Source organism: Scyliorhinus torazame, chromosome 7 (genome assembly GCF_047496885.1).
Source record: "Scyliorhinus torazame isolate Kashiwa2021f chromosome 7, sScyTor2.1, whole genome shotgun sequence".
Taxonomy (NCBI): domain Eukaryota; kingdom Metazoa; phylum Chordata; class Chondrichthyes; order Carcharhiniformes; family Scyliorhinidae; genus Scyliorhinus; species Scyliorhinus torazame.
In genome coordinates, this window is record NC_092713.1 from 31,556,939 (window position 1) to 31,577,371 (window position 20,433).

A 20,433-nucleotide genomic window follows, 5' to 3' on the forward strand; every position below is an offset into this window, starting at 1 on the left:
GAAGCTATTATTGGAGAAGCTCTCAGTTGGGTGGGTGTCAGAGCCGAGTTAGTGCAGTCTCATTGAACTCAATAATGTAGGAAGGTGATGTGGGTGATCAGTCTAAGGTTGCAGATAGATGGAGAAGGAAATGCAGTGATAGTGTCCCACTGCCACAGTGTGATATAATGACACAGCAACATCTCCTCTTGGTGGGGCTGGAGAACAACCTCATCCAGTTGTACCACTCCTGGCATGTTGATGTTGCAGGTTTGGTGTGGATGGTCCTCTAAGCATACTGACCCAAATTTCAGTGTTGCCTTCACCTGGTCGACTGTGGTGATTTCCCAAGCGAGATGAATGCAAAATAGAGGTATAAGCTGCATTTTCAGATGTCCTTAATATATTTTATACTGACCACCTTGATGTCATTTTCCCTGAGACCGTTCCCCAATGATTGGGGATTCTGCAATCCGAATCAGACTGAGATTGCAAGCGCAATAAAGCACCAGTCTCCAGGCTGTGGAGAAATTCTCAGCTTGACAGCATGCCCTCTGGGGGCAATGAAGATATCTGGGCATGCACCCAGAAAACATATTCTGTCAACGACTGACTGATCGGTCTGGGAACAGCATGGCATTAAGCTGAAGGCTAAAATCAAACTCTCCCAGGCCATTATCCTTGCCACCCTGCTGTGTCGCACAGAATCCAGGGTCTGCTACACCACATCAAGGCTTCAGAATGCTTCCATCAAAGACACCAGAGGTCCTTCATAATCCGATGACACAAGCAAAAACAACGAGGTCCTCCGGCGGGCTGGATTCAGCAGCATGGAGACCATTCTCCAGAAATTCTGAAAAATTCCCTGGAAGGGATGGAATTAGCTATGGCTTTTTGCTCTCCTCCTTTCAGTTGTCCCCATGGAACATGTATGGACGTCAAGTAAAAACAGGATTAGCTTTGCACCCCTACATGCTAACTCATTGGTCACTAGAGACAGACAGAAACAAATAAACACAAGAAACAGCAGTTCGTTAAGTCAACTAAAACGCAACGTATAAACTGAAATTGAAATACTAAATTAAATTCTTGTTAAATGTTGCAAATTAATTTGAGAAGAAAATGTTGCTGCATTACCTACACCGGACCTGTTTTAATATGACTTATCATGTTTTGTTTCGTTTTATAAATTTAGAGTACCCAATTCATTTTTTTTCCAATTAAGGGGCAATTTAGGCGTGGCCAATCCACCTAGCCTGCACATCTTTCGGTTGTGGGGCAAAACCCACGCAAACACGGGGAGAATGTGCAAGCTCCACACGGACAGTGACCCAGAGCCGGGATCGAACCTGGGACCTCGGCGGCGTGAGGCAACAGGGCTAACCCACTGCGCCACCGTGCTGCCCGATTTATCATGTTTAACTTGCAAGCAAACCTTTTTGACTCTCTTTTATTTTTCAAGATTGCAATGAACTTTTCTATTTCACATGGTGGTGTCACGGTTGAGCTCAGTTGGCCGGACGGCTGGTCTGTGATGCAGACCAAGGCCAACAGCGTGGGTTCAATTCCCGTACTGGTTCAGCTTATTCGGGAAGGTTCTACCTTCTCAACTTTGTCCCACGCCTGGGGTGTGGTGACCCTCCAGTTAAATCATCACCAGTCAGCTCTTCCCCCCTCAAAAGGGGAAAACCGCCTATGGTCATCTGGGATTATGGCGAATTTATTTTCAATCTGTTGGCTTTGCCTCAGGATAAGTATGGTTGTTTACAAAATATTTACAGCACATTTTGGCCCAACAAACAGATGTCAGTCTATATCATTTTTTTCTTAAATTTTATTAAAGGTTTTCATAAAATATCAATAACAAAATGAGAAAGAAAAAAGAACCCAACAGGGTTAAGTACAAAACACAATCTAAAAAAGCAACCCCCCAAACCCTTCTCTTTCCTTCCCCCCTCCCCCCCGTACCTAAATAATAAATTAACATTAACACCCGACTTAAGACAACAGGTGTATACACCCCCTCAGACCCTTCCAGTGTAAATAACATAAACAAAAATAAAGTAAACCCCCCCCCCCCCCCCCAACCCCCCGAGCTGCTGCTGCCATTGACCAATGTCTATCGTTCTGCCAGAAAGTCTAAGAACGGTTGCCACCGCCTAAAGAACCCTTGTACCGACCCCCTCAAGGCGAATTTCACCCCCTCCAATTTAATGAACCCTGCCATATCGCTGATCCAGGATTCCACGCTTGGGGGCCTCGTATCTTTCCACTGAAGGAGAATCCTTCGCCGGACTACCAGGGACGCAAAGGCCAGAATTCCGGACTCTTTCGCCTCCTGCACTCCCGGCTCCTCTGCCACCCCAAATATTGCGAGCCCCCAGCCCGGTTTAACCCTGGATCTTACCACCCTCAACACCTCCTCGCTACGCCCTTCCAAAATTCCTCCAGCGCTGGGCATGCCCAGAACATATGGGTGTGATTTGCTGGGCTCCCTGAGCACCTAACACACCTGTCCTCACCCCCAAAGAACCTGCTCATCCTTGTCCCGGTCATGTGTGCCCTGTGCAGCACCTTAAACTGTATGAGGCTGAACCTCGCGCACGAAGAGGAAGAGTTCACCCTCCCTAGGGCATCTGCCCACGTCCCCTCTTCGATCTCCTCTCCCAACTCCTCCTCCCACTTACCTTTCACCTCCACCACCGAGGCCTCCTCCTCCTCCTGCATCACCTGGTAAGTTTCCGAGATCTCCCCCCCCGAAGGTGTTCCCCTGGGGGGAGCCCGTATTTCTCCAGCTCACCCAAGCTCACGAACTTCCCGTCCACAAACAGGTCCCCCAACTTTGGTATGCCTGCCCTGTGCCACCCCGAAAACCCTCCACCTGTTCTTCCTGGGGCGAACCAGTGGCTCCCCCGTAATGGGGTCCACACCGAGGCCCGAGCTTCCCCCTATGCCGCCTCCACTGCCCCCAAATTTTGAGGGCCGCCACCACCACCGGGCTCGTGGTGTACCTCCTTGGAGGGAGCGGCGGCGGCGCCGTTGACGGCGCCCACAGACTCGTACCCACACAGGACGCCGTCTCCAGCCTCTTCCATGCAGCCCCCTCCATCACCCACTTGCGCACCATTGTCGCATTGGCGGCCCAGTAGTACCCACAGAGGTTGGGCAGCGCCAGCCCCCCCCCCCCTATCTCTACTCCGCTCCAGGAACACCCTTCTCACCCCCGGAGTCCCTGGCGCCCACACAAACCCCATTATACTCCTGTTAACCCGCCTGAAAAAAGCCTTCGGGATAAACACGGGGAGGCACTGGAACAGGAACAAAAACCTTGGGAGCACCGTCATTTTGATTGACTGCACCCTACCCGCCAGGGACAGCGGCAACGCGTCCCACCTCTTGAACTCCTCCATTTGCTCCACCAGCCTTGTAAAGTTAAGCCTATGCCGGGCCCCCCAGCTCCTGGCCACCTGGACCCCCAAATATCTGAAACTCCTCTCCGCCCTTTTTAGTGGGAGCTCGCCAATCCCCCTCTCCTGGTCCCCTAGCTGAACTACGAACAGCTCGCTCTTCCCCATATTGAGCTTTACCCCGAAAAGTCCCCGAATTCCCTCAGCATCCTCATTACCTCGGGCATTCCTCCCACCGGGTCCGCCACATACAGCAGCAGGTCGTCCGCATAAAGCGACACCCTATGCTCCTCCCCACCCCGCACCAACCCCCTCCAGTTCCTCGACTCTCTCGGTGCCATAGCCAGGGGTCCAATCGCCAGTGCGAAGAGCAGGGGGGACAGGGACCACCCCTGTCTCGTCCCTCGGTGCAATCGAAAGTACTCGGACCTCCTCCTATTTGTGGCCACACTCGCCATCGGGACCTCATACAACAGCCTAACCCACCTGACATACCCCTCCCCAAACCCGAACCTCTTCAGCACCTCCCACAGATACCCCCACTCTACCCTATCAAAGGCTTTCTCAGCGTCCATCGCCACCACTATCTCCCCCTCCCTCGCTGGCATCATGATAACGTTCAAAAGCCTCCGCACATTCGCGTTCAACTGTCTCCCCTTCACAAACCCCATCTGGTCTTCATGGATGATCTGCGGCACACAATCTTCAATCCTCGTGGCTAACACCTTCGCCAGCACCTTGGCATCTACATTTAGCAAGGAAATCGGTCTGTAAGACCCACATTGCAGGGGATCCTTGTCCCGCTTCAGGATCAAGGAGATCAGTGCCCGGGACATCGTCGGGGGTAAAGCCCCCCCCCCCTTGCCTCATTGAAGGTCCTAACTAACAACGGGCCCAACAGGTCCATATATTTTTTATAGAACTCGACCTGGAAACCGTCCAGTCCCCAGTGCCTTCCCCGCCTGCATGCTTCCTATCCCTTTGATCAGCTCCTCCAGCCCAATCGGGGCCCCCAGTCCCGCCACCAGTCCCTCTTCCACCTTTGGAAACCTCAATTGGTCCAGGAAATGGCCTATCCCTCCCTCCTCCCGTGGGGGCTCGGATCTGTACAATTCCTCGTAGAAGTCCCTGAAGACCCCATTGATGCCAACCCCACTCCGCACCACGTTCCTTCCCCTGTCCTTAACTCCCCCGATCTCCCTAGCTGCGTCCCGCTTCCGAAGCTGATGCGCCAGCATCCGGCTTGTCTTTTCCCCATACTCTTAGACCGCCCCCCTGGGCCTACCTCCACTGCACCTCCGCCTTCCTGGTGGTCACCAGGTCGAATTCGGCCTGGAAGCTGCGCCTCTTCCTCAACAATCCTTCCTCAGGTTCTTCCGCATACCTCCTGTCTACCCTCACCATCTCCCGAGCCTCTCCCTCTCCCCCCGCTCCCTACGCTCCTTGTGGGCCCTGATGGAGATCAGCTCTCCCCTCACCACCGCCTTCAGTGCCTTGCATACCATCCCCACTCGGACCTCCACGTTGTCGTTGGTCTCCAAGTACCTCTCTATACTTCCTCGGACCTGCTCGCTCACCTCCTCGTCCGCCAACAGCCCCACCACCAAGCGCCACAGCGGGCGCTGGTCCCTCTCCTCCCCCATCTCCAAGTCCACCCAATGCGGGGCGTGGTCCGAAATGGCTATTGCCGAATACTCTATCCTCTACTCTCGCTATCAGCGCCCTACTCAAAATGAAAAAGTCGATTCGAGAATAAGCCTTATGGACATGAGAAGAATGAAAATTCCCTAGCCCCCGGCCTTGCAAATCTCCAAGGGTCCACCCCTCCCATTTGGTCCATAAATCCCCTCAACACTCTAGCCGCCGCCGGCTTCCTACCTGTCCTAGACCTGGAGCGATCCAGTGCAGGATCCAACACCGTGTTAAAGTCTCCCTCCATTATCAGGCCCCCCACTTCCAAGTCTGGGATCCGACCCAACATACGCCGCATAAAACCCGCATCGTCCCAGTTCGGAGCATACACATTGACCAGTACCACCCTCTCTCCCTGCAACTTACGACTTACCATTGTGTACCTACCGCCATTATCTGTCACAATGATCGACGCCTCGAATAACACCACCTTTCCCACCAAGATCGCCACACCTCGATTTCTGGCATCTAGCCCCGAGTGAAACACCTGACCTACCCACCCTTTCCTCAGTCTTACCTGGTCTGCCACCTTCAGGTGTGTCTCCTGGAGCATAACCACATCCGCCTTGAGCCCCTTCAGGTGCGCGAACACGCGGGCCTGCTTAACCGGCCCATTCAGTCCCCTTACATTCCAGGTTATCAGCCGGATCAGGGGGCTACCCGCCCCCGCCGACTAGCCATGACCCCTCCTCGGCCAGCCACGCGCCCACACCCGGCCCGTTCCCCACAGCGGCATACCCCCGTCTCGACCCACCCAACTCGCTCCAGCTCCTCCTTGATCTTAGCAGCAGCAACTCGATTCCCCCCGGCTAGGACCCATCCTAGCTGGTTTACTCCCCCCATTGCACTTCCGCAAGTCAGCTGACTCCTGCTGACCCCGGCCACTCCCGCCTCCCCTTCGACTCCTCCCATTGTGTGGCACGCCTTCCTCTCCCGCTCCCCATTCACAGGCTCTCCCCCTCCGTTCTAAACGCGGGAAACAATCCTCGCTCCCCCCCCCCGTCTTCAAAATCCCGCGCTCTCCACCTACCAGGCCCCGCCACCAACCAAAACAGTGCCCAACCCGCCCCATCCACCCTCCCCAACCCGAAAGAGAAAAACGCAGAGAAGAAGAAACCCAAAACAATGCAAAGGCCCCCCACCCCCCCACCCCCCGAACCAAAAATAGGCATAATATATCCACCCCAATTGCCCATCCCGACCCTCAGTCTGTGTCCAGCTTCTCGGCCTGAACAAAGGCCCACGCCTCCTCCGGAGACTCAAAATAATGGTGCCGGTCCTTGTAGGTAACCCACAGTCGCGCCGGCTGCAACATGCCAAACTTCACCCCCTTCCTGTGCAGCACCGCCTTCGCTCGATTGTACCCGGCCCTCCTCTTCGCCACCTCCACACTCCAGTCCTGATATATCCGAACCTCCGCGTTCTCCCACCTGCTGCTCCTCTCCTTGCCCCACCTGAGCACACACTCCCGATCGACGAACCGATGGAACCGCACCAGCACCGCCCGCGGAGGCTCGTTAGCCTTGGGCCTCCTCGCCAACACTCTATGGGCCCCTTCCAGCTCCAGGGGCCCCTGGAAGGACCCCGCTCCCATCAGCAAGTTTAACATGGTGACCACATAGGCCCCCACATCCGGCCCCTCCAGCCCCTCCGGGAGGCCCAGAATCCGCAGATTCGTCCGCCTCGACCGATTCTCCATCTCCTCTAACCGCTCCTGCCATTTCTTGTGGAGCGCCTCGTGCGCCTCCACCTTTACCGCCAGGACTAAGATCTCGTCCTCAATGTCAGAGATCTTTTGTTGAGCCTCTCGGATCGCCACCCCCTGGGCCGTCTGTGTCTCCAGCAGCTTATCAATAGAAGCCTTCATCGGCTCCAGCAGGTCCGTTTTGATCTCTCTGAGGCAGCGCTGGATACCCTCCTGTTGCTCCTCCGCCCACTGCCTCCACGCTGCCTGGTCTCCGCCCGCCGCCAATTTGTCCTTCTTCCCTCCCTTCTTCTGGTCCACCACCTTTTATGTCACCCCGCTCCTAGTTCAAGCCATATACTGACGGGGAGCTATTATTAACTCCTTCCCACACCGGGAAATGTTGAAAAAGTGCCCTTGGGGGCCCTGAAAAGAGCCCAAAAGTCTTGAGAGGGAATCCTTTTGGCAGTGTTCGCTTCACCAATCTGCCCCAAAATGTCTGTGGAAACTCCTGAAAAAGGTCTAAGAGTCCGTTCCAGACGGGAGCTGCCGAATGCGCGACCTACTCCTCAATGGCCACCACCGGAAGCATCGTTCCCACTTCTTCAGTGGCCTTGGTGAGATCTTTTCACAGTTGTTCCCTCTGCTGTTAGAATTCACTTTTGATAAAGGTCCTCAGGTCAGCTTGCAGCTTTAAGCTTGCCCTTCCCCCGCCTGCATGCTGGAAGAGGCCCTGTTTATCCTGTTGCAGCCAAATCTTTTACTGTTTCTGCCGGGTCTGGTAGCCAAAAGACATAACATTCCTGGGGGACACTGTCAGGGGAATGTTGCAGTCTTCTTGCCACACCGGGAAATGTCAAACAAATGCCGTGGGGGCCCTGTAAAAGAGCCCAAAAGTCCGTTCCAAGCGGGAGCTACCGAATGTGCGACCTAGCACTGCATAGCCGCACCCGGAAGTCCCTCTATATCATTTTTAACCGATATCTGTTTAGGGCCCTATAGTTGTCCTCATGGTGAACCAAAGTGATTTGCAATGGCAAATCATTCATTAGTTGAAAAGGCTGGTTGGGGGGGGTATACATGTAATCCATTGTTTGATTGGGTGGATTGCAGCTTTTATAGCTGGTGCTATTTTAAGAATATGAAACCAAATATGAAATGATTTTTGTGTGTCTCTTTGGTAGTACGCCAAACAAACAGAAAGCACAAAACCGAGATGAAGAGATGTTATACAGTCGTGTGAAGAAAACCTGGAATAGCAGCAGTAACTCCTCTGTTCAGCACAGGGCAAGGAGTGCATCTGGGGCAGCAGTCAAATCTAAAGGTACCACTAATATCCCTTAGATTTTTGTTTTTATTTCTGCATATGATAAAATTATAAAATAAAACTCCTTAACAGCAGTTGCAAAGTCTACATCTCAAATTTTGTGCACTCATCGGGGCTTTTGTGGTGACAGCTTGATTATGTAACCTCATTATAAACTATCAATGAGCGCTTTATAATACTGCCCAAGCAAAAATCACTTCACCAAAGAGACTTAAAAATGTTGGCATGGAGTTCAGCTAAACTTCTTACCAAAAATTCTATCTGTGCTCATGATGAGGGTTTATTGGCGGGTCCTGGTTGATCACACCAGCCCAGTTTGCTGCTTCATTAGCTCAACAGCAGCATGTTGACCTGGTGATGAAATTCAGAAATAGCAATAGTCGGGGCCCAATCCATCACCCAGTATCATGGCTAATCTTCTACCTTCAACTCCAATTTCCACCACTATCCTTATTGTTCCATAGTATTCAAAAGTCTTATTGGTGTGTCTTGAAGATACTCGATGGCTGGAATCTTCTTTCTACAGGGCTGTGCATCCTCTAAATTTGCATCTCCCGAGTGATGAAACCTCCGTTCTAAGTGGCTGATCCTGTATCCTGAGACCATGACCCCTAGTTTTCGACTCTCCAGCCAGAGGAACCAGCCTCTCAGAATTTATCTAAGAATTTTGCATATTTCAATGAGATCACCTCTTGTTCTCTTTGGAGTTTAGGAAAAATAAGTCCATTGTACTCTCTCCTCTTAGGACAGCCCTCACATTTTGGGAATCAATAAAGTGAACCTTTATTGCATTACTTGCTTCTAAGGTAAGTATATCCTCCCGTGGGTAAGGAGACCAAATATACATGTTATTGAGGTGTGGTTTTGCCAAAGTCCTTTATGACTAAGAATGCCTCCCTGGTCTTCCAACCCTCTTGCAACAGAGGCTAACTTGCAGCATTTGCCTCCCTATTTGTTTGTTTTACCTGAATGTTAACTTGTGATTTGTGGACGAGGGCACCCAAATCTCTCTGCATATCAACATTTACGAGTCTCCTGTTCTAAATAATGACTCCCTGTTTGCAAATGGTAGCAAACTAATTCTATTCGAAAGCACTAAACATTGATTTTTTTTTTTGCAGTGGTACATTTTACTCGTGCAGTGCTTTCAAACCACATTAACCTTCTCTGGAGAAATTCCAGTGAATTAATCATGCAGTTCAACACAGTCCTTTCCTTGGATGTTTAATATCCTTTGACGAGGATACGCAAGCCAATATTTTTCTCGGTGCTGTGCAGCATAATAAATTGTTTTAATGATTAAAAATCCATGCTGAATAAATTTTTGTGTGTGAATAATTTTGCGTTTAGAACCTTAGAATTCCTACATTGCAGAAGGAGCCCATTTGGCCCATCAGGTCTGCACCAACCCTCCAAAAGTGCATCCCACACTCCCAAACTTCACACGGATAGTGATCCGGGGCCGGGATCAAACCGTGAACCGTGAAATTTGAATTCAATTTTTAAAATCAGCAATTAAAAGTCTAATGATCATGTGCTGATTGTTGTAAAAACCCATCTGGATCACCAGCGTCCTTTAGGGAAGGAAATCTGCCATCCTTACCTTGTCTGGCCTACATGTGACTTCAGACCACAGCAATGTGGTTGACTCTTAAATGGCCTCGTAAGCCACTCAATTCAAGGGCAATCAGGGGTGGGCAGGAAATGCTGGCCCAGCCAGCCATGTCCACATCCAATGAATAGGAAAAAAATGAATTCCGATGTAGCCAAGTGTGAAGTAAACTATTTTGTTGGGAAGAATAGAGGCCACATACTCCTTAGAAAATGAATTTCCTAATGGTGTCGTGGAGCAAAGGGATCTGAGGGTACAGGCACAAATCATTGGAACTGGTGATGTAGGCTGCTAAGTTTAAAAGGAAAAAAGCACTGGGATTGATTTCTAGAGGGGTTCTAAAAGCAGAGGGCATGCTAACCTTGTGTTGAACCTTGGCTAGAGCACACATGGACCAGAGCTATTCGTAGTGCGCCATATAGAAAGGATATCAAAGGACTAGAGAAGGTGAAAATATGTAATAGGCATATCCCCTCAGTACTATCTTATCAGAGGGAGGGTTGAACAAGCTGAGACTTGAGGGGAGGTCTAACAGAGGTCTTTTGAAGATTTCTGAAAGGTTTTGATAGGTGGTGCAACATCCTGGGCAAGTATGCAGTTAATTCCAGCCCCACAAACCCCAGAGTCCAACGTAAGTGAATCAACCAATAATTGATGTATTTTCTTGAGATCTTTGATCCTTGACTGCTCCAATGCATAACAGGCACCAGATTTGTAAGTAAAACTTTATTATACCAAGAGAGGTGATAAACATGTAATGGAAAAAGTAGAACAACAATCTGATAATCAAATTATTCCCCTAACCCTGTCCCATCTTAGACACTTGCAAGACAGACGCACAATTGGGTAAGGGGGGGGTAGGAAAGGTTCAAAATAACAGGGATTAAACTCCGGATGAGAGCTCAATGTTTTCTGCTGACTATCTTCTAAAGACGTGAACTTAAAATCATTGGTTGGTTTGAATCTTCTCATGGTTGTCTTCAATTAGAATATGCAGGCTGTAGAATTCTCTCTGGGGAGTCACTTCCAGTTGAATGACCTCCACCAGACTGGCCCTCAAACTCCTTCACCTGAGGATTTTAAAAAGCTTTTCAAACAGCTCCCTCTTCCTGCGGGCTCCCACAGGTCGAACGAACTGGAGAGACAAAGGTTTTTAAACACAGACCATCAGTTGAGATAAATCAGATTCAGTTCTCCAGCATTTTAATCAGAAGTGGAATGTTTAGTGGCCAGACTGGAGAGTATTTTAACTACCAGCCTTAGCTGATAGTATTTTAAATCGCCTGCCTCCCAAACAGAAGTTAGGCTTTCACAGACCTGGCTGGAGACTTTTTGCAGCCTTCTGGTCAAAGTTTTAAACTTGTACAGACCTGGTTGATTAGAGAATGCTTGCAGCATTTATATTGGGAGTTAACTCTTCATTAGCCTGGCGAGGGTGTTTAAATCCGCTTCTGCTGCTTCCTAGGCTTTCACAGAGCTGAGACAAAATGGAACTTGCATTCCATTCCAGAATTTTCTGAAAGGCTTCTGCCAATCTGAATCGAGAATAGAAGATGTCCCAAAATTTAAGAGGGGATTGGATGCTAGCCAAGTCCATCAAATCAATGTCATGGACTATCGCAGAATGGGCCGAATGGCCCAATTCCTGCTCCTATGTCTTATACCACAGAGCATACTGAATCAAGGGGTCTGCTTGGGCCAGTTCAAATAGCAGCTTGGAGGGGAGGGCGTGGGGGTTTCAAAGGTCTGTAGTTTTAAAAACCGGTTCTGCAATTCTGAGGCAGCCAGCAAGGCAGGAATTAAAAAGGGAAAACCAGGATTGGGAAGAGGTTCCTTGCATAGGGTAGATGTCGAGATGGTTCCACTTGCAGGGGGGACCAAGACTATGGACCTAAATTTAAGATTATCACTAGTAAATCCAAAATACATTTCGACAAAATGTTCTTCACCTAGAGTGTGATTAGAATGTGGACCACAAGCAGCGATCAAGATGATTAATGAAGATGCATTGAAGGGGGAACTAGCTAAAAGTATAAAGGAGTAAACAATTAAAAGGCTGCGTTTATGGGGTTGGATGAAGAAGGTCTGAGGAGGCTTGTGGGGAGCATAAATGCTGTCATGGATTCTGTGAAGACTTTTATTAATGTAATTTATGGTATCACAGTACACAAAATTAAAATTGCTGTGACAGTTCTAATATGGAAAGTTCTAATTACACGGTGCAGGTTAAAGCAAAACATTATTGTTTCGTTATACTGTCCTTTTGTTGCTGTAGCTCTTCAAATATATAGTTTTTTCCTCGATTGTGTGGTATATTTTGTACTATACGAAATGCACATTTGCAATTTTAACCTTTTCTCTTGTTGTTACAGATCCAAAAGGAGGGACAATGAGTTTGGAAAAAACCGACCCTGCTTCAGAACGAAGTGATTCATCAAAGCAGGCTGCCAGAGTTCCAAACAGTGCAATTGGTAATGAAATGCTTGCAAAAGCTCATTCTAAACCGGCGAAAGCAGCTGCTCTCACTGCAGTGAGGGCAAATACCAAGAAAATGACACATGTTGGCACCACGAGTCCAAGGACACCTATTAATTACAGTAAGGTTGCACTGAAAGAGAAAAGTTCATCTCTGCCCAATGTAAGAAAGCCATCAACTAAACTGCTTCCAGCTACAAACAAAGTCAGTTCTAGCCTGAAAAGATCCATCTCTAGTTGTCATGACAAGGAAGCTCCAAATACTCTATGCCATGATGTGAAAAGTGAAGCGCAGATAAAAAATGATCAAATGGGAGTAAGCAATCAGTCGAAACACCAGCAGAGTACTGAAGTGCTGCCAGCTGCTTCACGAGATAGTAAGTTGGCGGGAGGAGACCAGATTTTGACATGTGCACTTTCAGCCAAAATTGTCAACTCGAGCAACCCATCTAACCATGCTAAAAAGGCAAATGATCCTACATTAGAAAACATTTATGCAGCTTCAGTTGTGACAAATGTGGTTAATTCTGACGGTCTCACAACACCGAAGCTATCTGAAGATGTTGGACTAAAGTCAAATCTGCAGATCATTCAAGGTCATTCTTCAACTGCAAATAAGGAATCCCCAAGCGATCCATCTTCTGAAACAAAGCTACCAATTTTTAATGGATGTGAGAGCATAAAAGAAGGTCCTTGTCACAGAGGAAGTAATTGTGCTGTAAAAGTTAAATATGACCATCTTTTGCCAGATAGCCAACATGAAGGAGAGTCCCTTCTGAGCAAAGATATATTTGAACAAAACAACGCAACACTGTCTGCTCATTCCTTTGGCCAAGCCAGTGAGTCTGCAAAATGTAGCATCAAACAAGGTGAAAACCAAGTTCTGTCAGGCTCGCCTAAAGAAACTGATGTGACAGGAATCACTGAAAGTCAAATGCTTTCAGAAACTGCGCTAGTTGAACCTTGGAACTTGGGTACAGAAGTCTCTCCAGCTTCAGATGCATCTTTCCCAAAACAAAGCCCAGACACAGACACTGGAAGTGTAACAACATCATCCGATGATATAAAGCCTAATTCAGAGGACTATGATGCTGGAGGTTCCCAGGATGATGATGGATCAAATGAGAGGGGCGTTTCCAAGTGCAGCACAGTTGTATGTCATGACTTTCTCGGGCGAAGCAGCAGTGACACAAGCACACCAGAGGAACTTAAAGAATATGACAGTGGATTAAGAGTAGTAGTAAAAGTGAAAAGTGCAGAGTCTCATGGGAAGACACGAGCTGCAAGTACAAGAGAATCAGTAAGTAATCACTGTTCCAAAATATCTCCAGGAATTCAAGGAGTTGAAAGAGGTCGCGAGGAGGATGCTGTGCCTGCTGGTGAGAAATTAGATCCTGTCTCAGACCTCTTGTCGTCTTCGTGTGAAGTGACTGAAGAAGATAAGTCAGAAATTGAGAATGCAGAAGAAATTTTCCCTCCCCCCATTGCTGTTCCTCCTCCCCTGCCCCGTCCTGACCAAGACATCTACCATTTTCAGGGTATTGACAACCTGGCTTTTGAAGACGTTACCGAAAATGAGACCGAGGTCACAAACTTTTCTTCAACTGCGAATTTCAAGCGTTCTGTTTTGCTGTCTGTGGATGAATGTGAGGAATTGGGTTCCGATGAAGGAGAAGTTGAAAGTCCACTCGCCTGCTCTTATGATTCTCTGACTCCCTCTGATGTATTTGATGGGGGTTGCCATGAGGGTGGCCACCAACGTTATGGGAGAACTTACTATTCGCGATATTCCCTAGACATTGATGACGATTTTTTGGTATGTGGCCAGCAGCCCCAGGAGAAGGGCAAAAGGCAATCAAGAGATCCAAGTCCTTCACCGGATGCCGAGGAAACCAGTGTGGTAGCCAATGATGCACAGCCACAGGTTGTTTCAGCAGAAATGGAGCAGGCAACAAGCGTTAGTAAGGCACCTGTTGTGCACCATCTTTTTACTGAACCGCTTGGCGAAGGAGAAGATCAGCACTTGGAAAAGGACTGGATGGAAGGAAACATGCTCGAGAACCAGTACGAGGCTAACATGCTGCCTGAACAAAATAATATCCAGCCTACAGGTGACGGTGGTGGGGATGATAGACCTCAAGAAAGACCCTGTCATTTGCATCTTTGCCAGAAAGGGCATTCTTCCAGTTTACACAGCGACGACCTTGATACAAATGAGCTTTTAGCTAACGTGGAAAAAGGGCATGTGCAAGGTTACTACTCGACATCCAGTGAGCAAACTGATAATACTTTGCCAACAGGTAATGTATACTGTAATTAACCTTTGATACCAACAGAAACCACTTGTTCTGAAGACAAGTTCTTGATCTTCTGTGCCAGATTGCCCAAATGTAGGGGAATGGAAGTAAGACCACATCAGTTTAGTTTGTGGAACCATGAAGAATGTCAAAGGGAAGGGTTTCCAAGATGCAAAAAGTGGGAGTGCACCTTGTATTCTTAAACATGAACATTTACATTTTTCCCCAGTAATCGTTAGCATGAATACGGAGAGCTTAGTTATTTCCTATCTAATTATAATGACTTGTTGAAAGAAAAGAAAACCTGCACTCCAGAATCCTCTGGTCGTTTTCTGTGTATGACATTAAAAATCATTTAGCCAATACCATGTATTTGATATGTGTATTGTTTAATGTATTAAATCAGATGCTGGTAAGTGGACCTTCTTGGAGATCTATTGCACATTGAATTATGGAGTAGGCATGCATGATCAAACTAACGCAAAACCCTACAAGCAGTTAGAATGCCAAAGTGTTAGATTTAGAGAGCTAGTTGCAAAGACTGATTTGCAAGTAAGTGTGTTTTCACACTTGAACAAATTAAGTGGTGTGGTCTCAGGACATGTGGGAAAATGTTACTATGCCAATTGATGAGCGAACTTAAATGACATTTGCACTGAAATGTTAATAGCAGTACTTGTACACAGTTCTGTAAATCAAAATTAATTAGATTTAAGGTAACTGTCTAGCAGCTAATGTATTATGGATACTGTATTTGTTTTGTCCAGGATGTAATTAAAGTTATTTGTTCTTGTATTTCTAAGTTAAGTTCTGCCAAATGTATTTCAATGTTTGCTTAGCATTGACAATTAAGATTTTTGCTGAGTTTATTTTTGCTTGATGAATGGTTGATCTTTTAACTGGTTTACGAACCCAATAAACTGCATCAGATTTTCCTGAACTTTAAAAATTTTTTTTTTTTTTTTTTAAATATTCAAATGTGTAGCAGAATACAGAACACCAAATCAGACTAAACCAGCACACAAACCATTAGCACATGGTCTGTAATGCCTGCAATTAGAATAATGAAAATTGAGGTTTAACCAAACTTTTAACTAGCAAATTACATTTTTACCAATTGGTAGTAGCTGAATCATGGGGACAATATTATCGATAGTCTGGAAATAGTCCACAATGATCACTTGGGAGTAAAGTTCCAGCATTACCCATAAAAATGACTTAATGTATTTGCTTTACTGGAATCAGTTGATTCCAAAATTAACATAGGACAACTTAATGGATTTGTCAAAAATTCTCTGCTGTTTTAGCAAAGGTAAAAATTCACCAACTTTAAACCAGTGAGTACCTCTGAAAATAGGGACGTTCAGAAGAATGCACGGAGCATTCGTATGATATTTAACAACCGTATGATTTCACTACCAACTTGTTTCTGGATTAACTAATCAGATAACATTAATACTTCATCATTTGCCTATTTTTGGCCACATGAACTTGTTGCTTCATGCTTGTATTAACCTCTCTTAACTTGTATCCTGCTACTGCCCTTAAGTCCATCAGAAACTGCTTTTACAATTCGTTGATCGTTATTGCAATCAGTCTTTTAACCAAAATATTCCAAAGTAGTCTGCAGCAGCCCCAATTGTAGCTTTTCAGTATTGGAATTTTTACAATGTTTAGTATTATCAACTGTTTCAGGAAACTTAGCTGATTGCGACAGATCACAAAGCTGCGCATTTGAGCGTCGCCCTTCAAAAACCCTTTCTCCCATATACGAGATGGAACTAACAGAAGATGCAGAACGGAGCTCAGAGGTAGAAGTGAGTCATGTGCATCAAGGAGAACACGAACGCTTTGCAGAAAGAGACTGGATACTTCTTAAGCAGCTTCTTGGAGATCAGGACCTAAATTGTGGGGTTGTTAACTGTCTACCTGAAGATGTCAATCTAGCACAGTATCTTATCAACCAAACACTTTTCCTTGCTAGAGATGCTTGTAAGACTCCAGGTAAAATCGCAATTGAAAAAGAGGCACTATGTAAATGGACTGAACTGCTATCTCCATCAGAGGACTCTACAGCTAGCATTACAGTGGCTAGTTTTTCCCCAGAAGAATCAGTGTCCCCGCAGGGGGAATGGACAATTGTAGAACTGGAAACCCACCACTAGCATCATCTCTAAATTGTATACATTAGGGTACAAGATTGATTGGATTCTAATGTCTCATGGTTCTGCCTTTTTCTGTAGCTTAATAACCAGGTTTTAATGCATTTCTATTGGATGCAACAGTAGATAATAAACGTATATACTTTTTGTTACAAAATTGCCATTTGGAGGGTGTTTGTGAAGGGATTTGTCCAATAACATTTGCTTTATCTGAATGTGGGAAGGGGGGAGAAAATAAAAATCTTGTAAATTATTGGTCCATATGCCTAAAACTAAATGCTAATTTTCATTTTCCGAATGTAAAATGGTAGTAAACTAAAATCATTTACTTTCAAGAACTAATAGAATCACTACAGTGCAGAAGAAGGCCATTCGGCCCATTGAGTCTGCACCGACCCTCCGTACCCTACCTAGGCCCACTCTCCCTACCCTATCCCCGTAACCCCACCTAACCTTTAGACACTAAGGGAGAATTCCGCATGGCCAATCCACCTAACCTATACATCTTTGTACAGTGGGAGAAAACTGGAGCACACAGAGGAAACCCACGCAGACACGGGGAGAACGTGCAAACTCCACACAGACAGTTGCCCAAGGTCCGAATCGAATCCAGGTCCCTGGCGCTGTGCGGCAGCAGGGCTAACCAGTGTGCCACCCCGAATCATCAAGGGGGACAAATTCTCAAATTGGGGAGTAAGGAGAGAACATCCAGGATGTAGGAATTTTCTGAAAACTGTTTGCTTTTGTTTTTGGAATCCAGGGCAGCTGCGGGAACTTAAAATTAATTTGATATTCAGCTGAATCAACAAAGATCAGACCCTTAATACATGAAGTGCATTCCAGACCGTCACATTTTCTCCCCCCCCCCCCCACCCCCCCACCCCCAAAACCTCCTGTCCCTCACCTTGAACCCCTGTCCCCTCGTGACTGACCCTTCAACTAAGGGGAACAGTTCTCCCTATCCATCCTGTCCATGCCCCTCATAATCTTGCACACCGCGATCAGGTTGCCCCTCAGTCATCACTGTTCCAACGAAAACAACCCAAGCCTATCCAACTTCTCTTAACTTAAATGTCCATCCCAGGCACTATCCTCGTGAATCTCCTCTGCAGCCCCTACAGTGCAATCACATCATTCCTATAATGAGGCGACCAGAACGCCACACAGTACTTCAGTGGCCTCCCCAAAGTTCTATACAATTCCAACATAACCTCCCTGTTTTAATCTATGCCTCGATTGATACAGGCATATATCCTTTTCATCACCCTATTAACCTGCCTTCGCCTTCAGAGATCTATGGACAAACACACCAAGGTCCCTTTGTTTCTCAGAACTTCCTAGTGTCATGCCATTCATTGAATACTTCCTTGTCAAATTACTCCTTCCAAAGTGTATTACCTCACACTTCTCCGGATTAAATTCTATCTTATCTGCCCATTTGACCATCCCGTCTCTGTTTTCCTGTAACTCAGACACTCAAAACCAATCTTTGTGTCATCTGCAAACTTGCCGATCCTACCCGCACATGGTCATCTATGTTGTTTATATAAATGAAGAATAATAGGGGACCACAGATGCCTGTGGTACACCACTGGACACTGGCTTCCAGTCAGTAAAGCATCCGTCTATCATCACCCTCTGTCTCCTACAGCTAAGCCAACTTTGAATCCATCATATCAAGTTATCCTGTATCCCATGTGCATTTGCCTTCTTTATAAGTCTCCCATGTGGGACCTCGTCAAAGGCTTTGCTGAAATCTTTATAAACCATTTTGGATCACTGGGATGTCTTCCAGGGAAGGTGGAGCCTGTACAAGAAGGACGGGTTACACCTGAACTGGAGGGGCACCAATATCCTGGCTGGGAGGTTTGCTAATATGGTTCGGGTGGGTTTAAACTAATTTGGTAGGAGGGGGTGGGAATCAGAACAGTAAGCCAGCAAGTGTGTAGACTGGGGATGAGCATGGTACAAGGGTCAGGCTAGCTAAGAGGAAGGGGAGGTCGAACTCCGTGGGACTCGAGGTCTGGAGTGTATCTGCTTCAATGCATGGAGTATAACAGGTAAGAGAAATGAACTTAAAGACTTGATTCACGCACAGAACTTGGATGTGGTTGCTGTAACGGAGATTTAGTTAACAAGGGACCGGACTGGCAGTTAAATATTCCAGGATATAGGTGTTTTAGGCGAGACAGGGAGGAAGGTAAAAGAGAGGGGAGTTGTAATACTGGTTCGGGAACATATTGCTGCTGTCCAGAGGACGGACACCATGGAAGAATCAAGTGACGAGGCACTGTGGGTAGAGCTCAAAAATGGGAAGGGGATGGTGGTGTACTACAGGCCACCCAACAGCCCACGGGAAATTGAACAATATGTAAGCAGATTCTGGATAGATGTAGAAAAAATAGGGTTGTTGTAGTGGGATATTTTAATTTTCTTCATAATGACTGGAAATCCCTTGGGGTTAGGGGTCTGGATGGTGAGGAATTTAGGTGTGTCCAGGAAGGTTTTTTGGAACAATATGTGGATAGTCTGACAGGGGGGGGGGGGGGGGGTCTGTATTGGACTTGATACTAGGGAACAGGCCCGGCCAGGCCATTCAAGTTGTAGGAGAACATTGTGGCGAACAGTGACCACAATTCCGTAAGCTTTTGGATACTCATGGAAAAGGACGCGTGTCCTAGGGTTAAGGTGCTAAATTGGGGGAAGGCTAATTACAGCCAGATTAGGCAGGATTTGGACGCTGTTGTTTGGGAGAGACTGTTTGAGGGTAAATCCACATTTGGAATGTGGGAGTTTTAAGGAGCAGTTGATGGGAGTGCAGGACATGCATGTGCCGGTAAAAAGGAAGGACAGGAAAGGCAGGATTCGGGAATCATGGATGACCAGGGAAATTGAGAATATTGTCAAAAAGAAAAAAGATGCATACGTGAGATACAGACAACTAAAAACAGATAAAGCACTTGAGGAATACAAGGAAAGTAGGAAAGAGCACAAGCAAGGAGTTAGGAGGGCAAAAAGGGGTCATGAAATGTCCTTGGCAGTTGGTAGACAGGATTAAGGAGAATCCCAAGGCATTTTATACATATATTAGGAACAAAAGGGTAGCTAGAGAAAGCTGGTCCGCTCAAAGACAAAGGAGGTAAATTATGTATAGAACCAGAGGAAGTAGGTGAGGTCCTTGATGAGTATTTTGCATTGGTATTCACAAAGGAGAGGGACATGCTGATTGGTGGTGTCTCAGGGATGTGTAAACACTTTAGAACACTTTATTATGAGGGAGGAAGAGTAAGGTGTGTTAAAAAAACATTAAGATGGACATCCCCAGGGCCAGATGACATCTATCCTAGATTACTGAGGGAGGCAAGAGATTAAATCGCTGGGCCTCTGACAGAAATCTTTGTGTCCTCATTGGCCACAGGTGAGATCCCAGAGGATTGGAGGATCGCCAATGTTGTACCGTTATTTAAGAAGGGTTGCCAGGATAATCCGGGTAATTATAGGCCAGTTGACATCAGTTTTAGTAAAATTGTTGGAAAAGATTCTCGAAGATAGGAATGGTCCTATTAGCAACAGACAGCATAGTTTTGTACAAGGGAGGTCATGTCTCACTACTTTGATTGAATTTTTTGAGGAGGTGACAAAAATGATTGGCAAGGGAAAGGCTGTGGTGTTGTCTGTATGGACCTAAGCGTTTGATAAGGTCCCTCATTGCAGGCCGGTGCAAAAGATTAGATCACATGGGGTCAGGGGTGAACTCGCTGGATGGATCCAGAACTGGCTTGGCCACAGACGACAGAG

The 20,433-nt window shown here is 46.8% G+C and overlaps 1 protein-coding gene across 3 annotated transcripts in view; it reads left to right on the forward strand.

The window, feature by feature from the left end:
• The window catches only part of btbd8 (BTB domain containing 8), a 143,695-nt gene extending 126,903 nt beyond the window's left edge, over nt 1-16,792 (forward strand). For all 3 annotated transcript variants that reach the window (XM_072510481.1, XM_072510482.1, XM_072510483.1), the window contains 3 exons: nt 7,947-8,086; nt 12,074-14,476; nt 16,169-16,792. In XM_072510481.1, the coding sequence (XP_072366582.1) occupies nt 7,947-8,086; nt 12,074-14,476; nt 16,169-16,638 (3,013 nt within the window). In that variant the 3' untranslated portion in view covers nt 16,639-16,792. The remainder of the gene's footprint in view (nt 1-7,946; nt 8,087-12,073; nt 14,477-16,168) is intronic.
• Nucleotides 16,793-20,433: the final 3,641 nt, after the last annotated feature.